Source organism: Plectropomus leopardus, chromosome 8 (genome assembly GCF_008729295.1).
Source record: "Plectropomus leopardus isolate mb chromosome 8, YSFRI_Pleo_2.0, whole genome shotgun sequence".
NCBI lineage: Eukaryota > Metazoa > Chordata > Actinopteri > Perciformes > Serranidae > Plectropomus > Plectropomus leopardus.
In genome coordinates, this window is record NC_056470.1 from 29656517 (window position 1) to 29683023 (window position 26507).

General features: G+C 39.6%; 1 protein-coding gene across 1 annotated transcript; it reads right to left on the reverse strand.

The window, feature by feature from the left end:
• Nucleotides 1-1423: 1423 nt before the first annotated feature.
• Nucleotides 1424-25264, reverse strand: ankrd52a (ankyrin repeat domain 52a). Its single transcript, XM_042491088.1, has 28 exons — nt 25082-25264; nt 24438-24521; nt 24259-24337; nt 23991-24061; nt 23572-23772; nt 23404-23491; nt 21878-22020; nt 20897-21109; nt 18962-19040; nt 18745-18859; nt 16674-16756; nt 16441-16558; nt 16261-16329; nt 16007-16147; nt 14234-14296; nt 14004-14115; nt 13576-13647; nt 13292-13493; nt 13076-13163; nt 12821-12938; nt 11924-12143; nt 11738-11825; nt 11558-11641; nt 10146-10291; nt 9912-9994; nt 9114-9196; nt 8753-8844; nt 1424-8305 (listed from the first exon to the last, which is right to left on the reverse strand). Exons 1-28 carry the CDS (start codon nt 25106-25108, stop codon nt 8034-8036), a joined length of 3234 nt encoding a protein of 1077 aa, XP_042347022.1. The 5' UTR covers nt 25109-25264; the 3' UTR covers nt 1424-8033.
• Nucleotides 25265-26507: the final 1243 nt, after the last annotated feature.

The window sequence follows — 26507 nt, forward strand, 5'->3', positions numbered from 1 at the left end:
AAAGAAATCTTGGAGGCCCATTCTGTCTTTAAAGAAGAAAAGAAATAAGTGTCTTAACCCTATATTTCCAGACTGGTCATATTCTAAATTGGCTAATTTCAACAGAGTAACTTCATTGGTCCTGTTGTCATCACAGGTGTAGAGACCACGCTGCTGGTGATGGCATTGACTCCTTTACACACAGTAGAATAGTATATTTGCAGATTTGTAAATGAGGTAATCAGCGTTAGGCTAAATAGGGAACCCTGTCATTGACACACATGCCCACTTCATTCACCAGCAAAAAGCAAAAAAAAATAAAAAGTTTCCCCCAATCAGCGGGACAGGACTGTGGAAAATGAAATCAACTTTGGAATGTCGGGCGGACGAGCCAACTTTGTAATGTTTTTGTGAAGGTGCACTGTGAAACTATTTGATTGTAACTCATCACATGCCCTGATTCAGAGTCCTTCCCCTCGTGATAAGGGCTCCTTTGTATTTCCCCAGATAAGCCACTCAAAGTAAAACAGGCAACCTATTATCATTTCTTTTTTTTCCTCAATTTTCAATGAATTAAGGCTGCCGATCAAGCAGCAGATCAATGCCTGCTTTAAGTCCAGTTGTGAGAGGATTGTTAATAGCTTGTGAGTTGCAATGAGGTGGCAACATCTACAGTGAAGCGGACTAAACATAAAAACATGAAAAGGGACTACCCACTACTAAAAAAATGTCACAGAACATGCAGTATTACATCCTTTCCTACAGTAGGCTATTCCTAATAGCACATTCAAGGGGGCTCCTAATGGGCAAATTCTCTGATATGGCTCTGCGTTAGAGTAATCAAGCTCGGTGTGAGACTATTTCCATCGTGGGGCTCACAGAAGGAGCTCGTCTATAAGGTGCTCCATCAGAAGATTGCTGCCTTATTTCACCTGTGTCATTCAGCTCGACAGGTTCAAAAGTAAACACTGGAAAGTGTTCCTAACATTTGTTTTCCTTTGTGTAATTACATTTTTTTCCCCCCAAGACGCATCCTCTGCTGGTGAAAACAAACGGCACTTTCAAAGGGGAATGTTTCTCTAAAACCACAATCACAGGACCTCCAAGTAACAAATTCTGAAAACACATAGGCTATACAGTAGATATAAATCTCATGAGTTTCTTAACTGTACACGCTTTAGGCTACACGCTGAAAAGGGAGGGACACCTAAGAACCCCTAATGCTTTAACATTAAAAACAAATATAAGGCATTTCATATTTCCTTTTATCCGCATACGTCACTGACAGCAGGTCTAAATATTTTTTGAGAAAACATTTCATTCAAGGAGGAAGAGGATGCATATACACATCTACACATGCAAATGAACATGTCTACCGGCTATAAACCAGAAGCCCAAACTACAATACCATCAAAGTCCATCCTTAATTTAAAAAAAAAAAAAAAAAAAAAAAAAAAAAAGCACCTACTCAAATCTATCAGTCAACTTGTGCACAGTCCATTCTGAGCAGGCAGCTTTTTAAAGTCGGATATTGATCACAGTTTTAAGAATGGAATATCAAACACTCGCACTATCAAACGCCACCTCTCTGAATACAAACAGAAGGACGACTTGAAATCCTTCATTTGCTACAGATGAGTGACTTTTGGTGTTAACAAAAAAAGGGCATATTAAATAGTTTTTTTTCAACAGAGGAAGCAATGATAAACAAAAGGTTATTGCACTTTTTATCTTTTGTCTATTTCAAAACGAGGTCAGCTTGAAGAGAAGATGATTCATGCCTTAATGTCGTGGTAAGACAACAAATGTTACGTCACTTCTATAGTATGATCACACTGTTATTAACACTGCACACAGCTACTACTGCAACCCCTACTTGTAGTCAGTCTACCCTAAATAACACAAAGCAATCTCTACAATCAATTCGCAACACAGTCACAACAAACAGCCTAAACTTGATCTTGAATGCAGGTACCGCATCGCTTCGTTACTAATTGTCGATGAATACCAAAGAGCTGAGAAGAACAATCAGAGTGAAGCTCTGAAACTCCAGGTCTTTCTACAGTTGATGTGTTACTGACAGTCAAACCTCATGTTCTCTGCACTCAGAGGGATGGTCTTCCTCTCGTCTTTGCCTAAATTTGGTCTATAGGCTCCTTCGCTCCTTGGTGTTTGGAGAGCTAACCGAGCCCCGAGGTGCCTTCTTTGGATTTGTGCTTTCATACTTTTGATCCGTTCAGTGTTTGATGTGCCCTAAATCGCATCGGTAATGTGCAATTTATTCCGCCACCCAAAGGGAGCACTCAGTCACTGGAAATAAAAATCCAGACGAAGATATTTAGGCTTTTTTTTTTCTTTTTTTTCTCAGATCACATAGGGTTGAAATAATCACGCTCAGAGGGAATAAGAGCCGATCTACTGTAGTCGTGTACTTTCAGTGTAATTTCTTTTTCCCATTATAAGGCTTCTGGGAAATACAAATGGAAGACCGTACCTTTCGGTAGTAATGAATAAAAGGCACCATGCCACCACTGTGCTCGATATTACACAGGTCCTATTGGTGGTGGGGGGGGGGGGTGGGGGGGGTTAATAACCAAGTGTTCAGGCAGGGAAGGCGGTCAAACTAGCATTAGTCATACAGTCAAATTGTATTGTTTTGACTTACAGAGGTAAAGTTTTATAGCTACCTTCATTCCCCACCTTGAATTAGACTGCACCCATCACCCTTTATGACTCGATAACGTGTTGGTTGTAATGAAGAGGGTTAACTATGCTTTTAAAAAAGGGCATGTTTGTGCATGTTTAGGTTCGACATGCATATATTGAAAAGTCACTCACACACGCGCTATAAGAGAGAAATCTACACGACTGGCATCAGGAGAAACGAGGAGAAATCACAGAGGGTAAATGTCAGCGTCGTCACACGAAAAGATCACTGATGAGGTAAAACTGCAGGTCCAATAAAAAGTACAAGGTGCAGTTGGCTGCCCCTCTGTAAGGTAGGAAACATGAGACATCTGCCGACACTAATCTAACACTTCTGCGTGGATACATCTCTGATTTAGGCTGGTTTAAGCAGAATTACACTACCCACGACAAGATGGACCACAAGATTTTGACTCTTTGTTAGCATAGCTGTACAAGCACAACAATTTCCTTCCTGTCCGACTATTTTTTTTATTTTTTTGAGGTACACCACTTTTATCCCCAGTGTCATTTTGGCTCTGGATGACGGAGAAGCCAAAGTTGATTGTTTACGAGTGAATTCTGAATTCATTCATTCACAGTGGCAAATATGGCGATATCCTAACCTCTCACGACAATCTCTGCACCATGGCAACCTTGAGCTATGTGCTACCTCAATTGATTTTATGTGCTTCTCGACACCCGACTATGTCTGTAAGACCAAAATTAGCCAAGAATTTCTTCTTTTTTTTCTTTTTTTTTTTAGCAATCCAACCAAGTAGCATAACTCTACAGGTGATGCAACTTATCAGGTACTGCCAGGTATCATTTCCTTTTTTCAGCTTTTAAGGCAAAAGGCTCAACAGTGGATCAGAGAGTTGAATTGAAATTTGCCATTTACTTCAAGTAAGAACCGAGACATCCATTGAGGCAAATCAATTCTATACTGTATATACCATGCTTTTTTTTTTTTTTTGGACATCAAAAATGTATTTCTTTTTCCCACACGCACACACATTATAAACCGTCTCGTTAAACAAACACACAACCAAGGGATTGCTTTGCCAATACCAAAGGGAACTAACTATAATCTTCAAAAATGTCCAATTATACAATAGACTTCTACCAACACCAAATTTCAACAGAATACTTGCATTTAAGTACTAATATCCCATGCAAATATTTATATTCTTTGACTAATATAATTGGTGAAAAGACATGCAGCTCTGAACACAAAACTGTACTAATCCTGCCTACTTTTGAATAAGTTACTGACCAAGTATGATTTATGTCTAAAGGCAAATAAAGGTTTCTATGGCACTAAATGGGTGTAGCTTAGGTGCATTTTTGTCAAATATAGGCTATTTTACGAGTATGTGTGATCGTATCTACTGTAGACCTTTTGTCCCTCTTGTTTTACTGTACTGTAAGGCAATCTCAATGGAATGGATGATGTTAATTTCATCTGAACTCTTGTCCTCTGTTTACCTTTGTAGGCTACACTCCACACAATTATATATGTATAGAGAAAGATATTCTTCAACAACAGCAGGCCTATACTCCAACAATAATGCCAAAAAAAAAACAAAACTATCCAGACCCTCGATGCAGGAAGACTACTACACATACTGTATAATATGTAGAGAATTAGGATATTACATGCTACCTGTATAATCATATCTACGCAAGACAAATGAAGAGCAACAGTTTAAAGTCGGGAGAAAGCAAATTTTCCTTCTCTAAACTGACCCTACATTCATTTCAGTCAGAAAAATTCATGGCTCAGATTTGATGGTCAGACTGTAAACTGCTTGAACATATGCATAAATCCATTGCTGCTTTTCTGAGAGGGTTCCCCCCTCTCGACACATTTTGGCAAACAGGCCTTATTTGTGACCAAAGATTATAACATCTAACCCGCATTTTAAATCTTCCATTGGCATTTATGCTATGATTTACTGAATTGGCCTAAATGGATGGCAGTGCAATATTTGTGCTGCACACTATTACACACACTCTCTATTGCTACAATTGGACCTTTCATTGCTTTCCGACAACCAGATATATTGTATATATGCTCCGCTTGCTTTAATCGCCGCTATATCAAAATTTGTGATCTAGCTCCATGCACAATCACTCACTGGTACACACAAATAAAAAAAAAGCATGTATAAGAATACTGTGATACAACAAAAGGATTCAGTTACAACTTGTATAGTCGCAGGGGCAATGGCTCCGTTTACTGGTCAGATAAGGACATCACAAGAGAGAGAAAAATCCCTGCCCGAACAGACCGGTCTGACAGCACCTACAGATGGCAGAGAAAGTGTGTAGAGTATTTCGAGAAGCCTGCCTGAGGTGTTGAAGCACTGGACTGACTTTTAAGTGACTTCGGCTCTGTATTATTAACAGTAGGCTGGGTAATATAACCTTGTCACTTTTTTTTTTTTTTTTTTTTTTGAGCCCGGTCGCCCAGAAATAGATAATGCAAAAAAAAGTCAGTGGGCAGTGGACACTGTCCCAAAGAGACACTTTTTTTTTCAAATAATGCATTAGAGTACAATTTTGTTGCAGCCTTTACTTGCCTTTTGCAACTCTACCTTCCTGTATTCAGCAGCAACACACATGCATGTAAACATAAGTACATACATTACATCTGCTCCATTTTGCACACTTAGAACCTGAATGTACTAAAGTGCGTGCTTGACTATCTAATTAAGTGCTGTGGGATTAGGGTTAAAAAGGAATTAAATCATGGAACATCCCATCAGAAAAAAAATGTAATCATCCTGCTGAGATCTGATTGGATTAATAAATTCTGCCCGCTGCTTCAGCACAGATCCTGAGATTACAAAAAAATATATATGTACCTAAACCTAATGTTAATACTAATATAAGTGTCCTTGTGAAAATTAAAATTGATCAAGAGAACAAAAGGCTGGGGATCACCAATTAGTTCCACTTCATTTCAGTCAGTTATGGAGGTCAATTGAAACTACGAATCTACGGCACTGACTCTGAGAAATCACCGCTCTGAAATGGACTAGTAAAATACGACAACGTGAAAGGGGATATTAAACGGCATCGACTAGTCTAGGTCCTCATCTCTCATCCAGTCAACTAATGTGTGCAATTGTGCCACTTCATTACCAGTGGATATGAAGTCATCACACCAATGAAAACAATCTGACTCAGTGTAATTTAACCACCAGCAGATGGTCTTAAAAAAACAACAAAATAGCATAGATATAACATCTAAAAGTCACAAACAGCTCTAGTGGTCCGATACAATCATCTTTAGTACCAGAAATGGGATGAGGAGACAAAAAAATGAACACCAAAAAAGCACATATTTGGATTTCTGCTATTCCTGAAATCTAAACAACAGGTATTGGCCTAAGCAAAGATCCCTCTCCTTTTCCTCTTAGCCCTATTTGCCTCAATCAGGGATATATCAACTCCCTGGTCATTGATAACGCCACAACGTATAAAGATACGCCGGGTTTCTTTTCTCCCACTAGATACTTGGGGTGCAACCGTGGTTCAATGCTGTTGCTACCAAACGGGTGGAAAGATACTCGGTCTCAGGGCTCATCTGCCATTACGCAATCCAACTGAAATGATGTGTTACGGAAGGCATGGGTCAAAAGGCATTTCATGAGATGCCATAAAGGCGATCCAGTGCATTTGTGTTGACACTGACAGTAAAATGCCCGGCACACACAGAGCCATTCGTTTAGTCTTTAGGTAAATTTTTCATGAAAAAAAAAAACCAAAAAAAAAAAAAAAAAAAACACATTCCAGGGAAACAAAAGCCCTTGTGACAGTGATTGTCTATTCAATAAACAAAAAAAAGGCCAAAAGAAAATATTGCTTGAAAACTGCCCAATAAAAAATACTTTTATCTGATCAGAGTTGACCACCGAGAAGTTGAAGCTATTAGATGTTTAAGACTAGTTCACCAGCTCCGAGAAATACTCCTATAGTGTGAGCTCTTTATAAGCTGATGGCCGGTTCAACTTCAGTAACACAAGAAAAACAAACAACAACAACAACAACAACAAAAAAAAAATTATGAGTGCCTAAAAACCAAAAACTGATTGCTCTCTTTCGATAATTAGGCCATTCGAATTCTGAAATCTGCTCCAAAAAACACTGTTATAAGAGATGGGAAATAAATTGAAATGGCTTGTTCATTTATGTGCTCAGATATATGATGCTTTGATGAGGTGTTGTTGGCAGATATTACTAGTAAAGCCTTCATCTAGAAATAAACAAGGCCTCAGTCAGTCACTATCCTACAGTAGTTCTCCAGTCCTACAAAAAGAGAACATTTAGGCCTACGGACCCTGGGTGAAGATGAAGCAGCTGCTAAACGAGTTGACGAGGTATATCAAGATCTATTGTCTTTCTCTATACAGTACAGTTCATCTCAAATAAATAATTTATAGCCATAATAGTGTTGATCAACTTTGGTCATAAGTTATATGCTTAGAAACATTCTAGCTTAACAAACACTTATTTAGCATCTTTAAAACATGAAGTCAGCATTAAGAACAAATCGGTGTTAACAATGCCGACCCGAACATGGCTCTCCTTCGGAAGGAGACGTGCTAATGTATTCAGCAGCATTACCAAATTATCGTAAAATGCCAAAACGATTCTCGGCCGTACGTTTAAAGTACACTATGGAATTAACATCTTTGTGACCCTTTTCCAAAATTTCGGATTGTACTGTAGTACACAAGCATTGCACTCTTAAGCAAAGATTTTAGATTTTTTTTCCCTTGTGTGGTTCCTTCATAAAAATCTAGGCTAACGGACAATTACAAAAAAAAAGGAAATAAAAAAAAAAAAAGAAAATCAAAAAAACAAACAAAGAAACTCTTTGATCATTCTTTTGGGAAGGCTCGATGTTCCTCTACAAGGTCACTGCAACTAATTAACATGATATGACTTTTATATCGAGTGATATGACGAGAAAGATACAAAGGTTTCCATGCGCTTAGATGTCGGTTATATAATTATGTCGACATGGTTTTAAAGGGTTAAATGGTTTCGAGATGGCCAGATTGCTAGTGTTTGTTTTGGATGCCACACTTCATCCGAGTGACCTTGTAGAGCAATCTGCCTCTACGTATTAAGCACTACTAGGAGATGGAGGAATGGGATCTAATTGCATATTAGGTTTGACTGCACCTCAAGAGAAGACCAAACACTCACGCACACACAGACACACGAACACATACATACACAGAGAACAGACATGTGGGTGGGTGCTCTCCTGGTCCTCTGGGGCCATGTTAAAGGGCGTCCCCCCCTGGTGGTGATGATGGTGATAGCAGCTGACTGAGAGGGGGCGCATGACCTCACTCAGACAGACACCCGTCCAGGCCAACCGGTGCACCGTGACGGTCTTTGACGTAGCCGTTGTGGAGGCCGTTGCTGGGCAGGGGGGCGCAGGTGGCGGTGATGCCGCAGTGCTTCAGCAAGTTGAGACCCGGGGAGGGGGAGACGGTGGGGGAGGAGCAGGAGCAGGAGGAAGGGTCCCGCTGGGGGAAAGGCTTCATGGTAGAGAGGATCAGAGCCAGGCAGTCTGCCACGTCCTTATTAGGAGCACAGGCCAGCGCTGGAGTGTGGCCTGAACGGGAGACAACAAACCCACATTAGTGCACAAACACAACCTGAACTTCACATGTGAATTACATTAGACAAACTTTTTAACGGGATCACAAGTAATAAAAGATAGATAATTAGCAAAATGCCAAAATCTGCCTTATTTATTAGTCAGGAGGACAAGCTTAAATCACCAACTTTAAAAGGGCAGCCCTGATGTAAATATATCTCTGACACATTCACCATGCGAATTTACAAAGGTGATATGTCAATGCAGTGTTTCACAGCTTATTATTTGCATCTGAAACTATGTTGTGTTTTGGGAAACAGCGAGCAGAGAAACGTATATGGTTTACAGCAAATGAGCTAAAACATAAGATTCTTAGAAAACTCCAAACTCCTAATTGTGATTTAACACAATATTTTATATGTATTTATACTGCATGGGTAACAAAGCATCAAAAGGCCTCACCTTCCTCATCCACAGCCAGCACAGTGGCTCCTCTACTCAGCAGTGCCTGCACCACCGTCGCCAGGCCATTGCGTGCTGCAAGATGGAGGGGCCTGGAGGAGAACGGAGGAGTGTGAGAGACAGCTGGCAGACCTGTTATCCATCAACTAGTCGGCAATTTAACATTTTAACATGTGAAGAATACCTAAAACCCTCCAGCCTCTGGGTAGTAAAACGACTAAAAATTATCATGTTCCAAGGCTACTTTCCTAAAAGAGCTTTTGTAGACATATACACTCACAATTATTTACAGAAAAAACAAATAAACTTTACATTTTTGTCTTTTTTTGTTGATAGCTTAAAAACGTCAGTAGCTTCTTACATTTGCAGAGCGCTGTTGGTGGCATTTATAAGTGTGGGACTGTGGATCTCCCCCAGAATCAGCAGGGCACACATCTCATGAGCCTGAGGGACAAAACAAAAAGACAATTAAAAAACTGCGTGGGCTTCTTTTTATCAGCACTCAAAGAAAGTGCACCAACATTACAATCAGGTGTTAATACCAGGACTCCTGCAGCTTAAGGCAAGTCAGATGTAAGACTTTTTTTAATGCCACTTGGAATTAATTTGAGGATTAATTTTATAGTAACCAAAAATGGACGAATGACAATTTTATTTCACCCAAATGTTTAGTATGACATGAAACGAATGAAATGCCTATGGTTATATAATTTGCATTAAATGTTGAAAAAAACTAAACAGCCCTTTCTAGAGTGGAACACATGTAAGACAATGAATAAATTATATTACCAAGTATCTTTTACATTATCGAAGTGGGGAAATTTTCATGGTGATTTTATGTTTTTCACTGTGAATGTGAGATTTAACTGCTTGGATTCCCATCATGACGAGTTTAAGAAGAGGAATTTATTATATTTTTTCACAAAAAAAAATAGATGTTACCACGTATTTTGAGATTTCACGATGCAATTTTTAAAAAAAACCCATAAAATCCTACTGGCCATTCCTGAGCATTTTTAAAACTTTTAAAAGGTGAATTTAAGACATTTCATACCGATTAAGGCCTTCTGTTTAGATTTATGATTTCAACACCTTTTAAGACTTTTTAAGAATCCGTGGGAACCCTGGTTAATACTCGGCACAGTGGAGCTGTGTGTACCTTGCTGCAGGCCAGGTGCAGGGCAGTGTTCTTGTTCTCGTCCAGCAGTGTCAGGTCAGCCTTGGCCCGGTGAAGGAGGATGGCTGGACGACATCAAGACACAAAGACATTTATTCCTGCGGCTACAGATGTCCTGATCTGACGATTGTAATCAGGGCAGATGCACTACAGAACTGTTCAAGCCTCGAGTGTGACAAACCGCCGAAATATTGTCATACAAGGTCAAAGACTTACCCACGGTGCCACTGTGTCCCTTGTCAGCAGCTACCATCAGAGCAGAGCGTCCACTGTTGTCCACTGCGTTGATCTCTGTCCCATGGCGAAGCACCAGCTGAAGTCCCGCGACATCCTCAGCAAATGCAGCAGCATGCAGTGGGGTCCTACAGGCACAGACAGAGACGGTCCAAACAATTCAGCGTTTCACTTATGTAGACTGGCCTGGCGGATGGGCCGGCGAAGGGTTGGGGGTGCTGAGACAACTAAGCACTCATTCTGACACACCAAATTCTGTTCTCAAATTCAACACTCAAAAGTTGTTTTTTTCTTCTCAAATTTTCAGTTAATCCACCTTTCAACATGTTTATTACTTTTTGAAATCGACATAAACCACTCTTCACCAACATGAAATTGATCCACTGTAAGACATTTCCCCATGACAGAGAGACAGGGGAGAGGGAGGGGATGACATGCCGTAAACGGCTCTGGCCAAATCGAACTGAGCCGCTGCCGTAAGGACTCAACTTAAATGGTACACGCTTTACCTGATGAGCTACCAGGTGCCCAGCAGCACTTATTTTAAAGCTGGTTCGTCCATTAATCCCATTACTGCTTTCTTTAAAAGCAGTGATGAGGAACACCAGGACCAAATGCTAGGAGTAGAGAACAGCGACTGCAAAACAGCATCTAGGTTGTGTCATAATCAAATATTCTTGCAATTATTGGGGAAATGCATTATTTTACGATCAGTTGTGCAGCAAAGGTTCCTACTTCTTATAACAGGTGGGATTTAAGACATTTTAGACTTTTTTTTATGTAACTTGGAATCAAATTTAAGACCATTTTCACAGTAGCCAGAATTGAAGGAAAAAAAAACATAAAGCAACATCAATTACTTCGGTTAGGGAGAATTCTATTTGTTTTCAAAATAAATAGTGTTTTAAAAGATTACTTTTTAGTGATTTAAGTGCAGGAGGAATTTTGAGAATCCTTCCTCTTATTTATTTTTACAGATACCAATTATGTTGAGCTTTTGAAATGCAATTTCAGAAAACAAAACATTAAATAAAAATCCTCCTTCAAATGTCTGAGCATTTTTAAGACTTTTGAAACATTGATCTAAGACATTTTAATGCCAATTGAGGCCTTATATTAAAATTAATGGATTCAATGCCTTTTCAGACTTTTTAAGGATCTGCTGAAACCCTGGCTGCAGCTTTAGGGGCTGTGGCAGGCTTTAAGTATTAGGCATTTCCAGCCAATTACTTGATAAGACAGGAGGAGGAAGAGGTTTAGGTAACAACACCAGCTCGACAATGATGGAAAATACATTTAATATCACTATAAAAGGATATTTCTTTAGGATTTACTCTCTTTCTGGATCACTTTTGTACCCAAGTGAAGTGAAGTGTTTTGTTCTGCAGTCTCACCTTCCTTTGGCATCTCTGGTGTTAATCATGTGGACCCCAGCAGACTCCAGCAGCCTCTCTGCAGCACCGCTGTGGCCATTCATCCTACAAACATGACGCCAGAGTTAATGAAATTGTGCTGTTTTTCTGAGTAATATGTTTTGACACGGTGAGACAGAAGAAGAGCGTATTCATACTCACAGAGCACAGTGCAGGGGGGTGAAAGGGTTTCCCTCTTCATGGATAAATGTTTTGAATTCAAGTAAAACCTCCAAACAGTCTTCATGCCCTGAGAACAAACACACGCAGCATTATAGACAACAGATGTTAGTCGCTAATTGCAACGTTTAGGGATTAGCCGTTTCCAGTCGATCAAACTGAGCAAACCTTTGTAAGCAGCCCAGTGTAATGGGGTGTATTGTTTGTTGTCCAGCAGTTTATCGTGTGGGTCTGTTGCCATGGCGGCCTGCACCAGACTGGCCAGGATCTCCGTGTGGCCTCTGGATGCAGCGTAGTGCAGCGGTGTCCTACCCTGGATGTCCCGACACAGTGCAGAAGCTTTGTGCTCCAGCAGGGCTGTCACACAGTCGTCATGGCCCAACACCGCCTGAAAAAAAACCCGCAAGGTCTGATCAGATCATTTCCACTGATAAAAACATAATAACTGAGAAAATAACAATAATAACTTCTTTATTTTATAGACAAAAAAAATCCCTCGCTCCCTCGTTATGCGCTCCAGCACATTTATAAGATTTAAGCAATGTTCTTATATTGAAGTGAAGAATTTTATTCAATAGATACGTCATTAGATTTCTTTTTTTAAACCATGACTAAGCTACATACCTGTCCAGGAAACTAGCCACCTGGCATGCCTGGACTGTGTTGCATTGGTTCTTATGACTCATTGACAGATGGTGCCATTAAGATCTTAAAAAGAGCGTTAACCATCATTCTATTCAGTTTATATTTTACTTTTTTGCTGGGAATGTGCCAACATTACAGGACTCAGCTTAACTTTATCACCAGGCAGGTGACCATTTAACCTGTGAATTTATTATGCAAACTACTGTATTTGGCAGTGAGAATTAAAGTCTGTCTGGAATCCTGTTTTGAAGCCTTGAGATCAACATTTCAGCCATCGACATCTTGGGTTTTTTTTAAGCCAGAGGTGAGCATATTTGGATGATAGACTGGAGTCGTGTCAGAGCGAGGGTTGGATCTAACTGAATCAATGACTGTATTTCAAACCAATGAATGAAGCCACATGCAGTGTTTTTGACATACCCCTCTGTGCAAAGCTGTGCTGCCCCTCTTGTCCTTGGCATCTGGCAAAGCACCCTTCTCCAACAGGAAGTGGACACAGTCAGTGTGACCTCCCAGGACAGCTAGCATCAAAGGGGTCCTGAAGGGGACAGAAATTATAATAAATACATGTTTATGTGCTGTATGCTTATTGATCAAAACAGCTTTTGGCATTACACTGATTTAGAAGGCTTTAAGTTCAATCTAAAGTAAAGCTTTCCAAAGAAAACAACTCACTGGCCAAATTTGTCTGCAACATTGGTGAGATCCCCCTCCTCTCCATAATCAATCATCATGCGCAGGCAGTCTGAGTGACCATTGGAAGCTGGCATGAAATAAGATACAGGAGAGAGAATTAATATATGAAATGGTAACATTAAATTGAGTCTATTCATCGTGGTAACAACCAGAAATGATGCTTTGCCATGAAATCTTCAGCAGAGAGCAGTATACCTGCAACATGGATCGGAGTCCACATGAGGCGGTTGTCATTGAGGAGACAGGAGGCCCCCTGAGCCAACAGCACCTCCACACAGCGGGCAAAGCCTTTCTGAGCAGCCAAGTAGAGCACAGAACGCCCTGCAGCGTCCTGCATGTCCACATAAGCTGCAGTCTCCGTCAGCACACGCAGAGCCTGCCAGTGACCCTTATCAGCCTGAGAGAGCAGAGGGGAGCCGTCACAACATTGCACATCTGTGATTTCAACTGGTGTCCCAGAGAGTAAATGTGACACTTACAGCAAGATGCAGTGGACTGACTGGAATACTGCTCTCTATGTCTCCTAGTGCATTGAAGGACATCTCCAGGAGCTGAGCAATTAAAGACAACAGTTGATTTAATTTCATTTACTGAGGATACACATCTTAATATCAACTAGAAGCTTTACCTGAACAATTTTTATCATCCACAACCTGCAAAAATGATTCTATTAACTAATTATTTTGACCAAACAGCACTTCTGGAAACATAATTCAGTCAGCTGGAGCTCAGAATAAGTAAATGTGTTGACCTAAAAAAATGTCTTACATCGCTCATGAACCAGATTTGTCACATCTGCTTGAGTGTAAAATGTGCATGAGTGCATGCAATATGTAACACATGACTGATTAAATTATGTGCCACGTTAAACTGTGAAGTGATTTCAGATTAAAACAGAAAATCTCACCAGCTCCAGGTTCTGTTTGTTGCCGTGGTAAGCTGCATAGTGAACAGCACTGTAACCCTTTGAGTTGACCATCGAGGGATCAGCACCATTGTCCAAAAGATGCTCCAAGCAGCTGTGTTTAAAAAATGACATGACATGTAAACAAACGTGGTGTCAGTTTATTGAATCTGAAAGCCCTGATTACATTACTCATGGTCTGATGCACGAGTGGAAAATTAACAACAACTCACAAGTACGACTCCTTCGCCTCATCCTCATCATTCTGATGGTTCCCAGAAAAATGACGATCAACTCTGAAAAGAACCAGAAACACTTTAATTTAATAGACTTTGACGTCAGAATAGCACAAACATCATTGCAAAACCACAAATTCCTTGGTGTGCTGTTTAGATAGTTACATTGCTATATAAGAAAGCCAGCTGTTGCTCAGTAGGTGTGTCATGAAACCAGAAATTTAGTACCATAACAATACCAGAAAAATCCCATGATTCTCAACGCCCAATTTAATACCACTGTACAAAAACAAAAAACCAGGACACCACCATCACATTATCATCTACCACAACATATAGATTTTCTAGTTTTGGAGCTGTGTCTTCCTCTCTCTGCAGAACATAATATGGGTGCAGACAAAACTGCAGAGTGCCAAGCACAGTGAAAAGGAAATGCAACCATTCATTAATTGATATAATTTTTTGTCTGTACGGTTGCGCAATTATGACAGTCGAACCAAATTTAGCAGTTCAATACGAATATTCTACAACTTGTTTTGTTTTTCAAATGAAGTTTTAAAATTTAACTTGCTCCGCAGGATGTTTAGTATGACAGCGGCATTCATGTAATATATAAACCAAGCTACAGCGCTAACAATGGGTCGTAAGTGCGAAACACCATGTTTTGCCGATGCTAGGTATCAATCACAAGCCACAGTGTATCTCATTTAGTTGCAGTGAGCTGCAAATTCAGCGCTTTCAAGCAGAAGGTCTCTCCTCTCTCCTCCGTGCTGATGTCTATACACTGTCTGAATGTCAGCAGCTACAAATCAAGAGCCCTCACTCTGCAGCAAAATCTAAGGATGAAAATGTCCCAGAAGTACACTGCACAGCATTGAGTAACAAAAAAAACCAAAAAAAAACGCTCAACTTGAAGGAATCTCAGTGGACTGAGGAGTCTTTGACTGATGATCTGAATCCCCGACTTTCGAGGAGCGGCCCTAGTTGTCTAAAGGTTTTCCAACCTACTTTAGATGTGACAGGCTGCATTCAACAGGAAACTGCACACACTGACGTAAAAGCAGAAAAAGAGAGGCAAACGTGCAATGCTTAGCACAAAATAGATGCTCAGAACATCGTAACACTGCTGGTGTTTGTAGCATAAATACGCTTTGCTCCTATTGCAAAGATTACAAATATTTAACGCTGGGTCAAGAAAAAACTTTTTTTTGATGAGTCAAGGTGGAGCTGTTGCTGCAGCATCAGCTACACTTGTTGCTGTTGTTGCCGGTGTTGTTTTTCCATGCTAGCAGGCGTTCTCCTTCCTTTGGCATTTAACAGCAGACAACAACACCTGTGGGCGTATATGCTATCCTGTCAGGTCCAGGAGAAGTGCACCCCTGGTACCTACGATACTGGAGAAAACGTGTATCGACACGTTTTCAACAACTTGGTACTAAATTGCTGGCACTTGTGACATCCCTGTTGCTCAGAAGTGAATTCAATCAGACTATGAAACCAAATATTCAGTAAACAGCTTTAACTGAATAAGTATGAGTAATGGAAGAAAACACAAAAAGCTGAGAAAGACAAGGTCAACAAACAAAGTATTTTTTTGTTCACCAACTGTTTGAATTTCATAATCCACCTGCCGATTTGACAGTTTCATCAGTCAATCAGTGTTCTGGAACAAGAGCTGACTTTCTGCCAGACTTGAACAGAATTTGGTGGCTTGTGTTACTGCTGGTGATTTTAGTAAGAACACAGAAGGAGAGAGAAACGTTTTCCAACCTGCTGAAGGCTTGGGAGGCGGCAGAGTAGTGCAGGGGAGTACAGCCTGTCTGGTCAGGCTCGTTGACCTCAGCGCCAGCGCTCACCAGGGTCACAGTGCACTGGTACCTCCCATTAGCAGCCGCATAGTGCAACGGTGTCCTGCAGGGAGGATGCAAAAAAACATACAAGTCACACAAAATAGTAACATGTATCAGGTGGCACTTTTATTACAGTCACATAAGCAGCAAATTAAAAAATGAGGGAAAACTCACCTTCCCATTATGTCCCTCTTATTCAAGTCGGTACCACTACTTAAGAGCAAGTTCAGACATTCAACATTTCTGTAATGAAAGATGATCATTGTAAGGGAATAAATTTTAACATGACATGTGAGAGCAGAACATTTTGCGAGATCTTATTATTCCAGTGACAAAGCAGATTCTGCATCTTACCCTCCAGAGGCAGCAGCGTGTAGACAGGTCCTCCCAAAGTTGTCAGGGGTGTTTATGTCAAACCCAGCCGAAAGTACATGCTCCTTACTCATGGATGAAACTATACTATACAGCTGACCTGTGGGGTGATGAACAAACAGCTGGCGGTAACAGCTACGTCCAAGTGTATCGATATAAACAACACAGATAGTGAAGATTAAGTTAATCAGCATAATCATTTTTATGGAACAAACCTGAGGAGAGTAACTTGCGACAACAGTCTGAAAACCCGTACAGCACAGCTAAGTGCAAGGGGAACATTCCATGGATCCCACGTCTGCAAAAAAACATACAAACAGAATGTTAGAAACAGTCGAAGTTAAGAATAGGGATGCACAATATTTGTTTTTTGCCAATATCCAATATGACGATATTTTCTATTTCATTTTGGCTGATTGTCAATGCAAACACTGACATGTGCACAAATGTTTTGTTTGCTCTCCTGTCGTGGAATAACTCCTGTGGGGATGGCCCATAAGTGGCACATGTAGACATAAAATTCAATGCTTTTCAGAATATGCACATTCACTGGACAAAAGAAAAAACTAATTTAACTTTAAGGTTACATGTAAAAAAAAAATGCCATTGTTATTAGCCACTAAAAGAGGCTTGGATGATGCTCTCCCTAACACAATCCTGACAATAGATTAAACCAGTGCAAATTTGACCAATTTTAACTAATTAAAATTGCATAATTAAAGCCGTTATCTTGTCAGTCTGTAACATCATTAGAAATTTTCATTTCAGATTGATGCCATTATTTCATTTTAAAGCCATTATCTGCAGAAACTAATAACAGCGATATTATCGTGCATCCCGAGACAAAATGTTATCCCATTTAAACCCAACTGCCTTTTTGCAAAAGACATAAACATTAGGGTTGGGCCTGTGTAAAACTGTCAAAGCTACTTATTATTAAGACAAACCTGGGACCAAAATGAATCAGCAACAAAATTTTCCAGTTCCACATGATGCAGCAGCTGCTCTGGAGTGCAACATAATGACACTGTGTCCTAACTGCAAAGAAGCGTCTCATTGTGGTGTCGCAATGCGTAACATAAATGTACTCTGTCTACATTAACCCATTACATATGTACATGTGCTGTCATGTAAACAAATCATGTATTTATCAGCTATGCACTCATGATCAGACTGGAAAAGTAATCTCTTAAAAGCTGGGTAACTTGCCATCTTCCCATGTTTGTGACAATAATAATGAACTTTATTTATATAGCATCTTTCATACAAGAGATGCAGAGATCATGCTTCACATAAAAACAAAAACAATGAACATTAAATAAGGCATCAAGGCAATTCAGCATAAAAGGATATTTAAAAACCGTGAACAAAACCTTGGTGCTTAAAATCATAACATCATAAGATAAAACCATCAATCATATCAAATAAGATAGAAAAATTTTAAATAATTGCTGTAGTCTGAAGTGTAAAAATAAGAGTTTGACCTTTTAAACTGAAAACACATATTTATATTGTGATATTAACTGGAAATGACATACAATACAGTCTGCAGCTGGTGTTATTAGCAATGGTCAAAACTCTCACATGACACCTACTTATAAATAACAAGGTGTCATACAGATAAGTCCTCATTTTAACTTCATGAATCAGCCATTTCTATTCCATTGCTGCACTTTAAAAGCAAGTGACCAGAATAAATAGAAACTGGGTGTTTGACAAAAGCTCAGCTCAAAACTGCAGCGCTGCGTTGCTAGTGGCCAGTTATGACACTACCTTCCGTCAAATCTAAAATGTTGGCATATTGGTGCTGTTGTATTTTTCTGGGAGACTAATTCAAACAACACTATCTCTCTAGTAAAGCAAACACATCTCAACTCTGGCCTTGGCAAAAAAAATGTGCATTGTCTGTCAGTCACTAGTGGCTCTGTTTGGTCTATTTACAAATGAAAATATCATTATGTTAATCACGTTGTCTTATGAGTTATTACCAATGCAATACAACTAATTGGATTTACTGCTGTTAACACCGTCAACACTTGCTGCTGACATGTACTGCTTTTTAATTTGCAAAAACGTGTCATAAAGACAGATGCTGGTTCAGCCAGTTCGCATAAAATTAAAGTGGTTTAAGCTCGTACACAAGACCTTACCGGCAAAATCCGATATCGACCCAACTGTAATATACATTAATGGTTCTTTGTATTAAGGGCTATGCTCCACTGTGTTTTTCCAACCTCAAAGCACAACTATACACATCAGCAATACCACTTAAAGTGTTTTCAATACCTGGCCGTGTCTGCTCCGTTGGTCATCAGAGTGCTGATCAGCAGTTCATGGCCGTACTTAGCAGCAACGTGGAGAGGAGTATTGCCATACTTATCCACACAATCAATTTCCCCACCTGATGGGAAGCAGGGAAGAGGGAGTCAATCAAAGAACCATTAGGAGGAGAGAAAAGCCAACATTTTCTCATGGATCAGTCAGACAGAACAGTCACAGTTACCATTTTGGATGAGGATCTGAGAGCGTGTGAAGCGTCCATGAATGGCTGCCATGTGCAGGGGGCTCTTCCCTTCTTTGCTCTGAAAAACAGAAGATAAAATCGTTTAATCTTGACTGTTGTTAAGAGATAGTTACAATTAACTGATTAGTGACATTTTATGCTTTGAGAGAGCCTCAGAAAGCTGCTGCAACTACAGTGAACCAGATCGGTTTGACAACTGAACATCTCCAAGTTAAAATTAAGGCTAAAATGCATGTTTTTACGTGTTTGAGTCAGTATTTCTGAAAGCACTGGCAGCTAACAAGTAGTTATCACTCCAACTGTCTGCCTTTAACTCAAATTAATAAAAAATTGGAAGTGTCAGGTCTCACTTTCCACTCAATCCATTTTCACTAAAAAGGCAGACTACTAAGGCATCATTTTTAAGGTCTTTGTAAGATATGAAAAAGTCATCGATAACATAAATCTGTAGATTTATCAGGACATTTTCTCTCACACACACACTCCCGTTTCACCCATCATATGGAAATGTTATTTCTAAGAGCTATATGCATGTGTGACCCCTGCACATTTACAGAAAAAAGAGTTTATATAGGCAGAAATAGAATGTGTTTCCCCATTTATTCTCCATATACGCCATGAGTTAATTAATTAAATAAATTTTTTGTTAATTTAATTACTTGGGACCACACCTACAATATGAGCACACATGCTTTTCTTCAAATCTTTAATTTGAAATCTGGTGTCCTAAAAAACTAAACTACATCCAAATGACCTTCATCTTAAATAACAACCTTACCAAACAAAATTTACTACTATTCAGCTCTAGGGATGTCATAAAAAAAATGTATCACGTCACTGCCAAAATTCTTAAAAAATGACATTATTCATTTCTCTCCAGAAATGTAGATACTGAGGATGTCATTCTTTCAGACTTGACAGGGCAGCAAAAATGCTTACAAGTGTTCTAGTCTGCCGTTAACACCGAAGGAAGGAGGAAGAACATGTGGAAAGCAATGACCATGCAAGTGTCCCCTTTGATTCATCGAATGCTTAAGTGTTTTTTCTTGAAGACACTGTATTTTTTAAATTCTTTGTAGTGGGAGTGCTGCATTTTTACACTGTCCTAGAAACACGAGCTGCTAGACGAGGCACTGAGCGTCTATTCTGCTCTGAGCGGTGCACGTTTGGCATTTTTTCTGGTTGCAGAGAGGTAAAAAACATTCAACTACAGGGAAAACGCTGTACTCATTACTGTCGCTTCTTCCTACGTTGAGAAATCACAGTGGAGAAGGTGTTAGGACAAAAGCCTGCCAAAAAAAAGACCAACAAAGTCACCTCTTACATGTACAAGTGCTGAACAGCAACAACAATGGAGAGATATGTTGATATACTGTCGGCTGAATCTTAATGTTTCCTCTGCCATGAAATGTCATCAACCCACACAGACTTTTGAGGCAGATGATCAGAGATTAACAATAAAGTTTGAATCAAATGTAATTTAAATGCCTTTGTTAATAAAGAAGTGTATGTTTCAGTACACTGGACTTATTGTTTAGTTTTTGATTTTTAGCCTAGTACTGAATCAAAAATCATGGAATTTTCACTAGTACTGGTATTAATTACTACATTTCTGGTGTTGTGGCATGCCTAAACACATCTGTACTTTCAGGCAGGGTTGTAAATAAACTTTTTTCAGCCACTCAGTACATTACCACTGTTTTTTCGGCTTTTGAGTGAAGCAAATCTACAAACCACTTGCACATTTTACCAGCATTTGGCTGGTGCTTATTTCCAACCCTGCTTTTAGGGGAACAGCAAATGTAATAAACACTTAATCTTCAGCAAATCACGATTACTAATAACAGGAACAAATAAGAAGTAGTGTCAAGTGTACAGTCATTCCCCATCTAGACTCTTCAGTGCATTTCATACCTGCTGGTTGACATCTGCCCCATTGTTGACCAGCAACTCCAGACAGAGGGCACCGTTGGTGGAGACGGCGGCCAGGTGCAGAGGGGTGTAGCCGCACTTGTTGGGCTGGTTCACGTTAGCTCCATGGTTCACAAGCTCGGTAGCCACAGCCTCCTGACCCATGTAGCAAGCCACATGGAGCGCGGTGTTTCCAAAGCCATTGGGCTCATCAATCTGAAAGTGAAAGAAAACAAGCACAAAATCAGACTGAGCCTCGTGCCTGAGAGGAGGGAGTCCTGGACGTCTTAAATAAGTGTAAGTGATTTCAGCAGAAGATGAATGCAGGGTTTCTGCAGCTTATGGCAAGTTAGATTTAAGACTTTTAAGAGTTTTTTAATGCCACTTGGAATAAAATTTAAGACCTTTTTTTAACAACCAAAATTGCAGAAAAAACATGAACCCTAACATCAGTTACTTAGAGTTAGGAACACTTTTGCTCAGTTATTAACTTCACTATAAAACTAGTTCAAATTAAAAAGTTAGATGGTTTACGTCAAATGCTAAAAAATAAATGAATAAATACTTTCTGGAGTGAAACACATGAAAAACAACAAAACTATGTTATCTGTTAGTATCCACTCCTTGAAAATAGTTTGGTTATTTTTCATTTAATTGGATTTTGCAAATGTTTATGAGGGTTATTGGTTCCTCTATCTTATATGATTGACATTAAATTCTGTACATTATTTAAAACACGTATACTCACAATTTTTTTGCTTTTTTTATGACTCACATCAAAAAAAGAAGAATCATACCTTTGAGAAATTAATTTGAGACATTTTGATAACCAATTGAGGCCTTATCGATTCATGAATTTAATGCATTTTAAGACTTTTTAAGGATCCGCGGGAAGCCTGGATGAACGACATTAAATGAAACACATAGAAGCGGAGCTTAATTTGGCAAGCTTAAAAATCAATATTTATAATTAAAATCACTCACCTCTGTCCCCATCCTCAGTAGGTACTTTACAATTTCGATGTGACCACTTGCAGCAGCAGCATGGAGAGGTGTGTAGCCCTGCTTATCCTTGCAACTCTTGTCTGCACTGCGGGACACCAGCAACTTCACAACCTCTGAATGCCCTATAAAATATAAGGAGGAGATGTTTTCAGTATCTCGAAAACATTTTTTTTTAAACAATATTTTTATTTGAGTTTTTCAATTACAACAAATATTACTTATAAATAAAATAGTCAATCTTGGCAGCAAATATGGTAAACCATCAAATGAAAATTCAAACAAAAAAATTAAAACAGGTGAATAAATAGATATTACAGTAGTTACAATGTACAGGATCTTGAAGATCATTTGGGCCATGAAGCTCCCCCAGATGTTTTAAGAAACTGCCAGCTTTCCTTTAGCAATTTATGTCAGTTTTTTAGCAACACATGTCGATAAATGCTTAATATATTGCTTTATACTTGGTTTGTTCACATCTTTCCATCCTATAGCTATTGCTCTTTTTACAGATTCCCTTACAGGAGACACGAGTCTATTAGCACAAAGGCATTCTTCTTGGTAATAAAATTGCCTGGATAAATACCAAACATGCACAACTTTGGCCTGAAAAAGGGATTTTCAGTTTTGTTATCTGGCTAACTATGTCAAGTCACCCCCTCCAAAAACTTTTCACAACATTACATTCTCGCAAGCAGTGAAAGAGACTGCCTTTAGTGAGGAAGCCCCTTGAAAGTCGGAGATTCGAATTATCACCTCAGTTGACTTTTCTATGTGAAGTGTACTTCTGGGAACATTTTGGTCCCCAAATTTTGCTGCAGAACAAGTGCTCTTGGCTTTCGCACGCTACTCTTTGATACGGAGGAGCTGCAGACACGAAGGCAGCACAGAGGAAGAGAGGAGAGACCTTCTGCTTAGAAGTGGTGAAATTTCAGCTCACAGTGACTTAATAAGAAACAGTCTCTAGCTTTTGTTTGATATCTAAAGTCTGCAAAAAATGTTGTTGACCATTTATGATCTGTACTTAGCACTGTTAGCTTGTTTACTATATTATGTGAATTCCACTGTCACGCTGAATGTCCCGCGGAGCCCGTTCAAACTTTAAAACTTTGAATGGAAAACAAAACATTGTATTGAACGTCTGAATCGATTCGACTTGTATAATTGTGCAATGGGTACAGCCCTAGCCTTTAGCATTGTAACACTTCAAGCATGTGTCTGGCGTATTGGGATTAAAGTTGTGTCGATTCTAAAACATATCCTATCAAGTTTTGCAGAATCAAAGCAACAATGCCCATAAATAGAGAACTTTAAATGTATTAGACATAACAATTGGACCATTCAGTGATAGTAGTGTCTTTTACCCCCCAGAGAATGACGTGAGGACTTGGCAGTGTAATTGCTCCTCATCTGAGTGAAACTCGTCATGAACAATAGGAGCATTTATTGCTATTTGACAATGAAAATTTGTGCTGCGCAGCATTGGCAAGAAAGTGATACTTGCTTACCCAAGTAAGCAGCACAATGGATAGGCTGTCTTTCCTTCTTATCGATGGCACTCAGGTTGGCCCCTTTGTTCAGCAGCAGCTTCACCATCTGTGAGACAAACAAATAAAATTGTAGTAAAAAACATTATTTAAGAAAAGCGCAAGATTCAAAAGGAGCCGATAACTCACCTCCTGGAACCCACTCTGAGCTGCGTGGTGCAGGGCAGTTCTGCCGGTGCGATCTGCCATGTTCAGGTTGCTCAGCTGGGTCAGCAGGGCCTCTGCGCAGCGCGTGGCACGGTTGGCAGCAGCCACATGCAGTGGTGTCTGCCAGAACTTGTCTCGTGCATTTGCCTCTGCTCCGCGCCTCAGCAGCAGACCCACTGCCCTCTGGGGAGAAGGAGGCAATCACAAGGAGCTTAAAGCATATATCATATCTGCAGTTTGCTGCGTTTCCTTCAGTCAGCACAATATTTTTGGTGCATAAATCTTAATGAGTTCTGTAATCGCTGTGGGTGAATACATAATGGAATTAGAGGATGAAGTCATCTGACTGAGAGATAATTGGACTCCTCCAAATGGCAAAAGGATATGAGTCTATTGCTTACTTCATTCCTGGAAGCAGCCGCCCTGTGCAACGGGGTCAACCATACATGGTCTTTAGCATTTACAGTGGCACCTGGCAGACAAAAACAAAAACATTTTAAAGGGTAACAAGGATACTACAACTGAAAAGAGCAAAACAACTGCACTGCAAACTGACAATGAGGGGAGACGGTTTATTTTGGGTGGTGACAAAGCATAAAGCATGCACCACGTTTCACTAACAAATCGGACCCCAAATTCATATGTGATGCACTACAATAGCTCACTCACCTGATTCAATGAGGAGGTCCATTATATGGACGTCACCCACACAGGCAGCAGCATGAAGTGGCGTACGGCGCTCTTGGTCCTGCAAAATGCACGTGATCAATTACATGACGTTTAATCTTATTTTTTCCCCAAATCCTTCATGGTGTGAACCCGTATGCATTGCAGCAAATCAAACATACCAGTGCATTGACATCCTCCTTTTTGTGCAATAATAGTTGAACTTCTTCAGCATTACGATTGAAGATGGCCTGGACCAGAGGAGGCTGCAACACAGAAATACCTGCTGAGTTACGTTTCACACAATTACGTTGATCCGGAGCGACGAGTCCTGTATGTCCGTCACCCTAACACTTCTGTCACATTCTAGTAGAAACAAAACATACTCAGTAATATGGTTTAAATGTGCTATCATGGTGTCAAATTTTGCATTTAGTGTGTTTACTGTAGCGTTAAGTAGCCGAGTGCGATTCTTGTTTCTTCCAGCAAATACACAGAGCCCTGGCTGAGGCCTACAGGCCCTTGTCTCTACATACGTCAGCTAGCCAAACGGCTGTCGTTAGCTAGCTCCAGAGCTGGCCCCGACCCAGAGCAGGGCCCAGACAAGAGCAGCCACAACGTATCTATTAACCTACAAACACCGAGCATCACTAACCACAAAGAATAATATCATTTTAATTCCGATATCCATAAACATGCACCGCAAATAGGCTATAAATTAAACAAGTTGCTCCGCGATGTAGACGTAGTATGCTGCGCACAAGAGCATTCCCAGCAAATAGACTGCGCCAAAGCACAAACACGGAGCGCTTTCTTTCAGCGTTACCTGGTCTGCAATGTTGAGTACTCCCATCTCCCAAACTCAGCCAGGACGGAGCTCCTTCATGAGGATAAAACTTCGAGGTATATTGCGGTGCGCTACTGTATCCACTTTTCAGACTACACCCATAGCTGGTTGCAAACAGAAATGCGGTCTTGATCTGTCACTGTTGTTGTCTGTATCCAGTGTCTGGTCTGACGGTGCGGGCTACGACGGTGCTGGTCCGCCTACAGGCGTGGCGGTCTGTTTTCGGCCCTGTTCGGGGGAAATGGCGCCACCGTGTGGAAGAAGACGGTTAATGCATATTATATATATATATATATAAAACTTATATAAAAACTTACTTATATAAAACTTCATCTAAAAGCTATTATTTTCTTAAATCACTGAACTCAACAGGTTTATATTTGGGACAGGAGTCTAATTGGGACGGACTTTTGATTTCCATTTGCACAAAACTGTTGCTCAACAAAGATGTGATTTTTTTTAATATTTATTTAAGGTCAAATTGTCTATTTCACCCAAAACATGGGAAGAAGGTAATGAGAAATAAAATAAGAAATTACCCAGAAGTCAGCAAGAAATCTCGAAAAGTACAAAAATTGTCTGAATTCCTGGAAAAAAATAAAAAATAAAAAAGAGAGAGGTAGTACAGCAGACAAAAACAAAAAATAGCAGAAAAAGCAAGAAATTACCTGGAAAGAGCTTAAAAAATATACTAATTCAGCAAAATTATTTTAAATATATAATTATGAATACTGTTCACTGTACATTTTTCCCTTTTCTTAAAAGAAAGTCTTCTACATTTACTAATCTCACTCTCTTTTTTTTTGCATCTCTCCTTTTTACTATGCTGCTGATGCTGTCTGCTTTGTGGTCATGGTTTCAGTTAAATTAAATGAATGATTAAATTATGGCGAATTTTACCACACTAACATTGTGAGTCGTATGTCCATACTGACAAAAGTTTAAACACATATGATCTAAACAGCTAACTAAACATTATATTCAGCAGTTAGCCAACAACCTGGTTTTATACATCCAAAGAACTGCTATAAAAATGAACTGCATGGCAACCAGACCGGGCCTCTAATTGAGACAGGCCTTTATTTGTCAAAATGTGTTGACACACTGAGGTAGTAAAAGGGACTGGGCGTTTAACTGGGACTAAGCTTATATTTTAGATTTTTTGGCACATATATTTTTTTATCATATCCACCTGAGACCGAACAATTTTTAGGTGTCCTCTCTGGGAGATAAGTGATCAAATTTACAAAGATATATTGTTTCTGTTCTTCATATGGATGTTTTTTTTTTTTTTTTTTCATTTAAGAGAGTCTTAACAATATCATATTAAGATTTTAGACATGTACATTAATTTTAAGCCTTTCAAAAAATATGTTTTAAACAATGTCTTTTTGGGGGACACTGG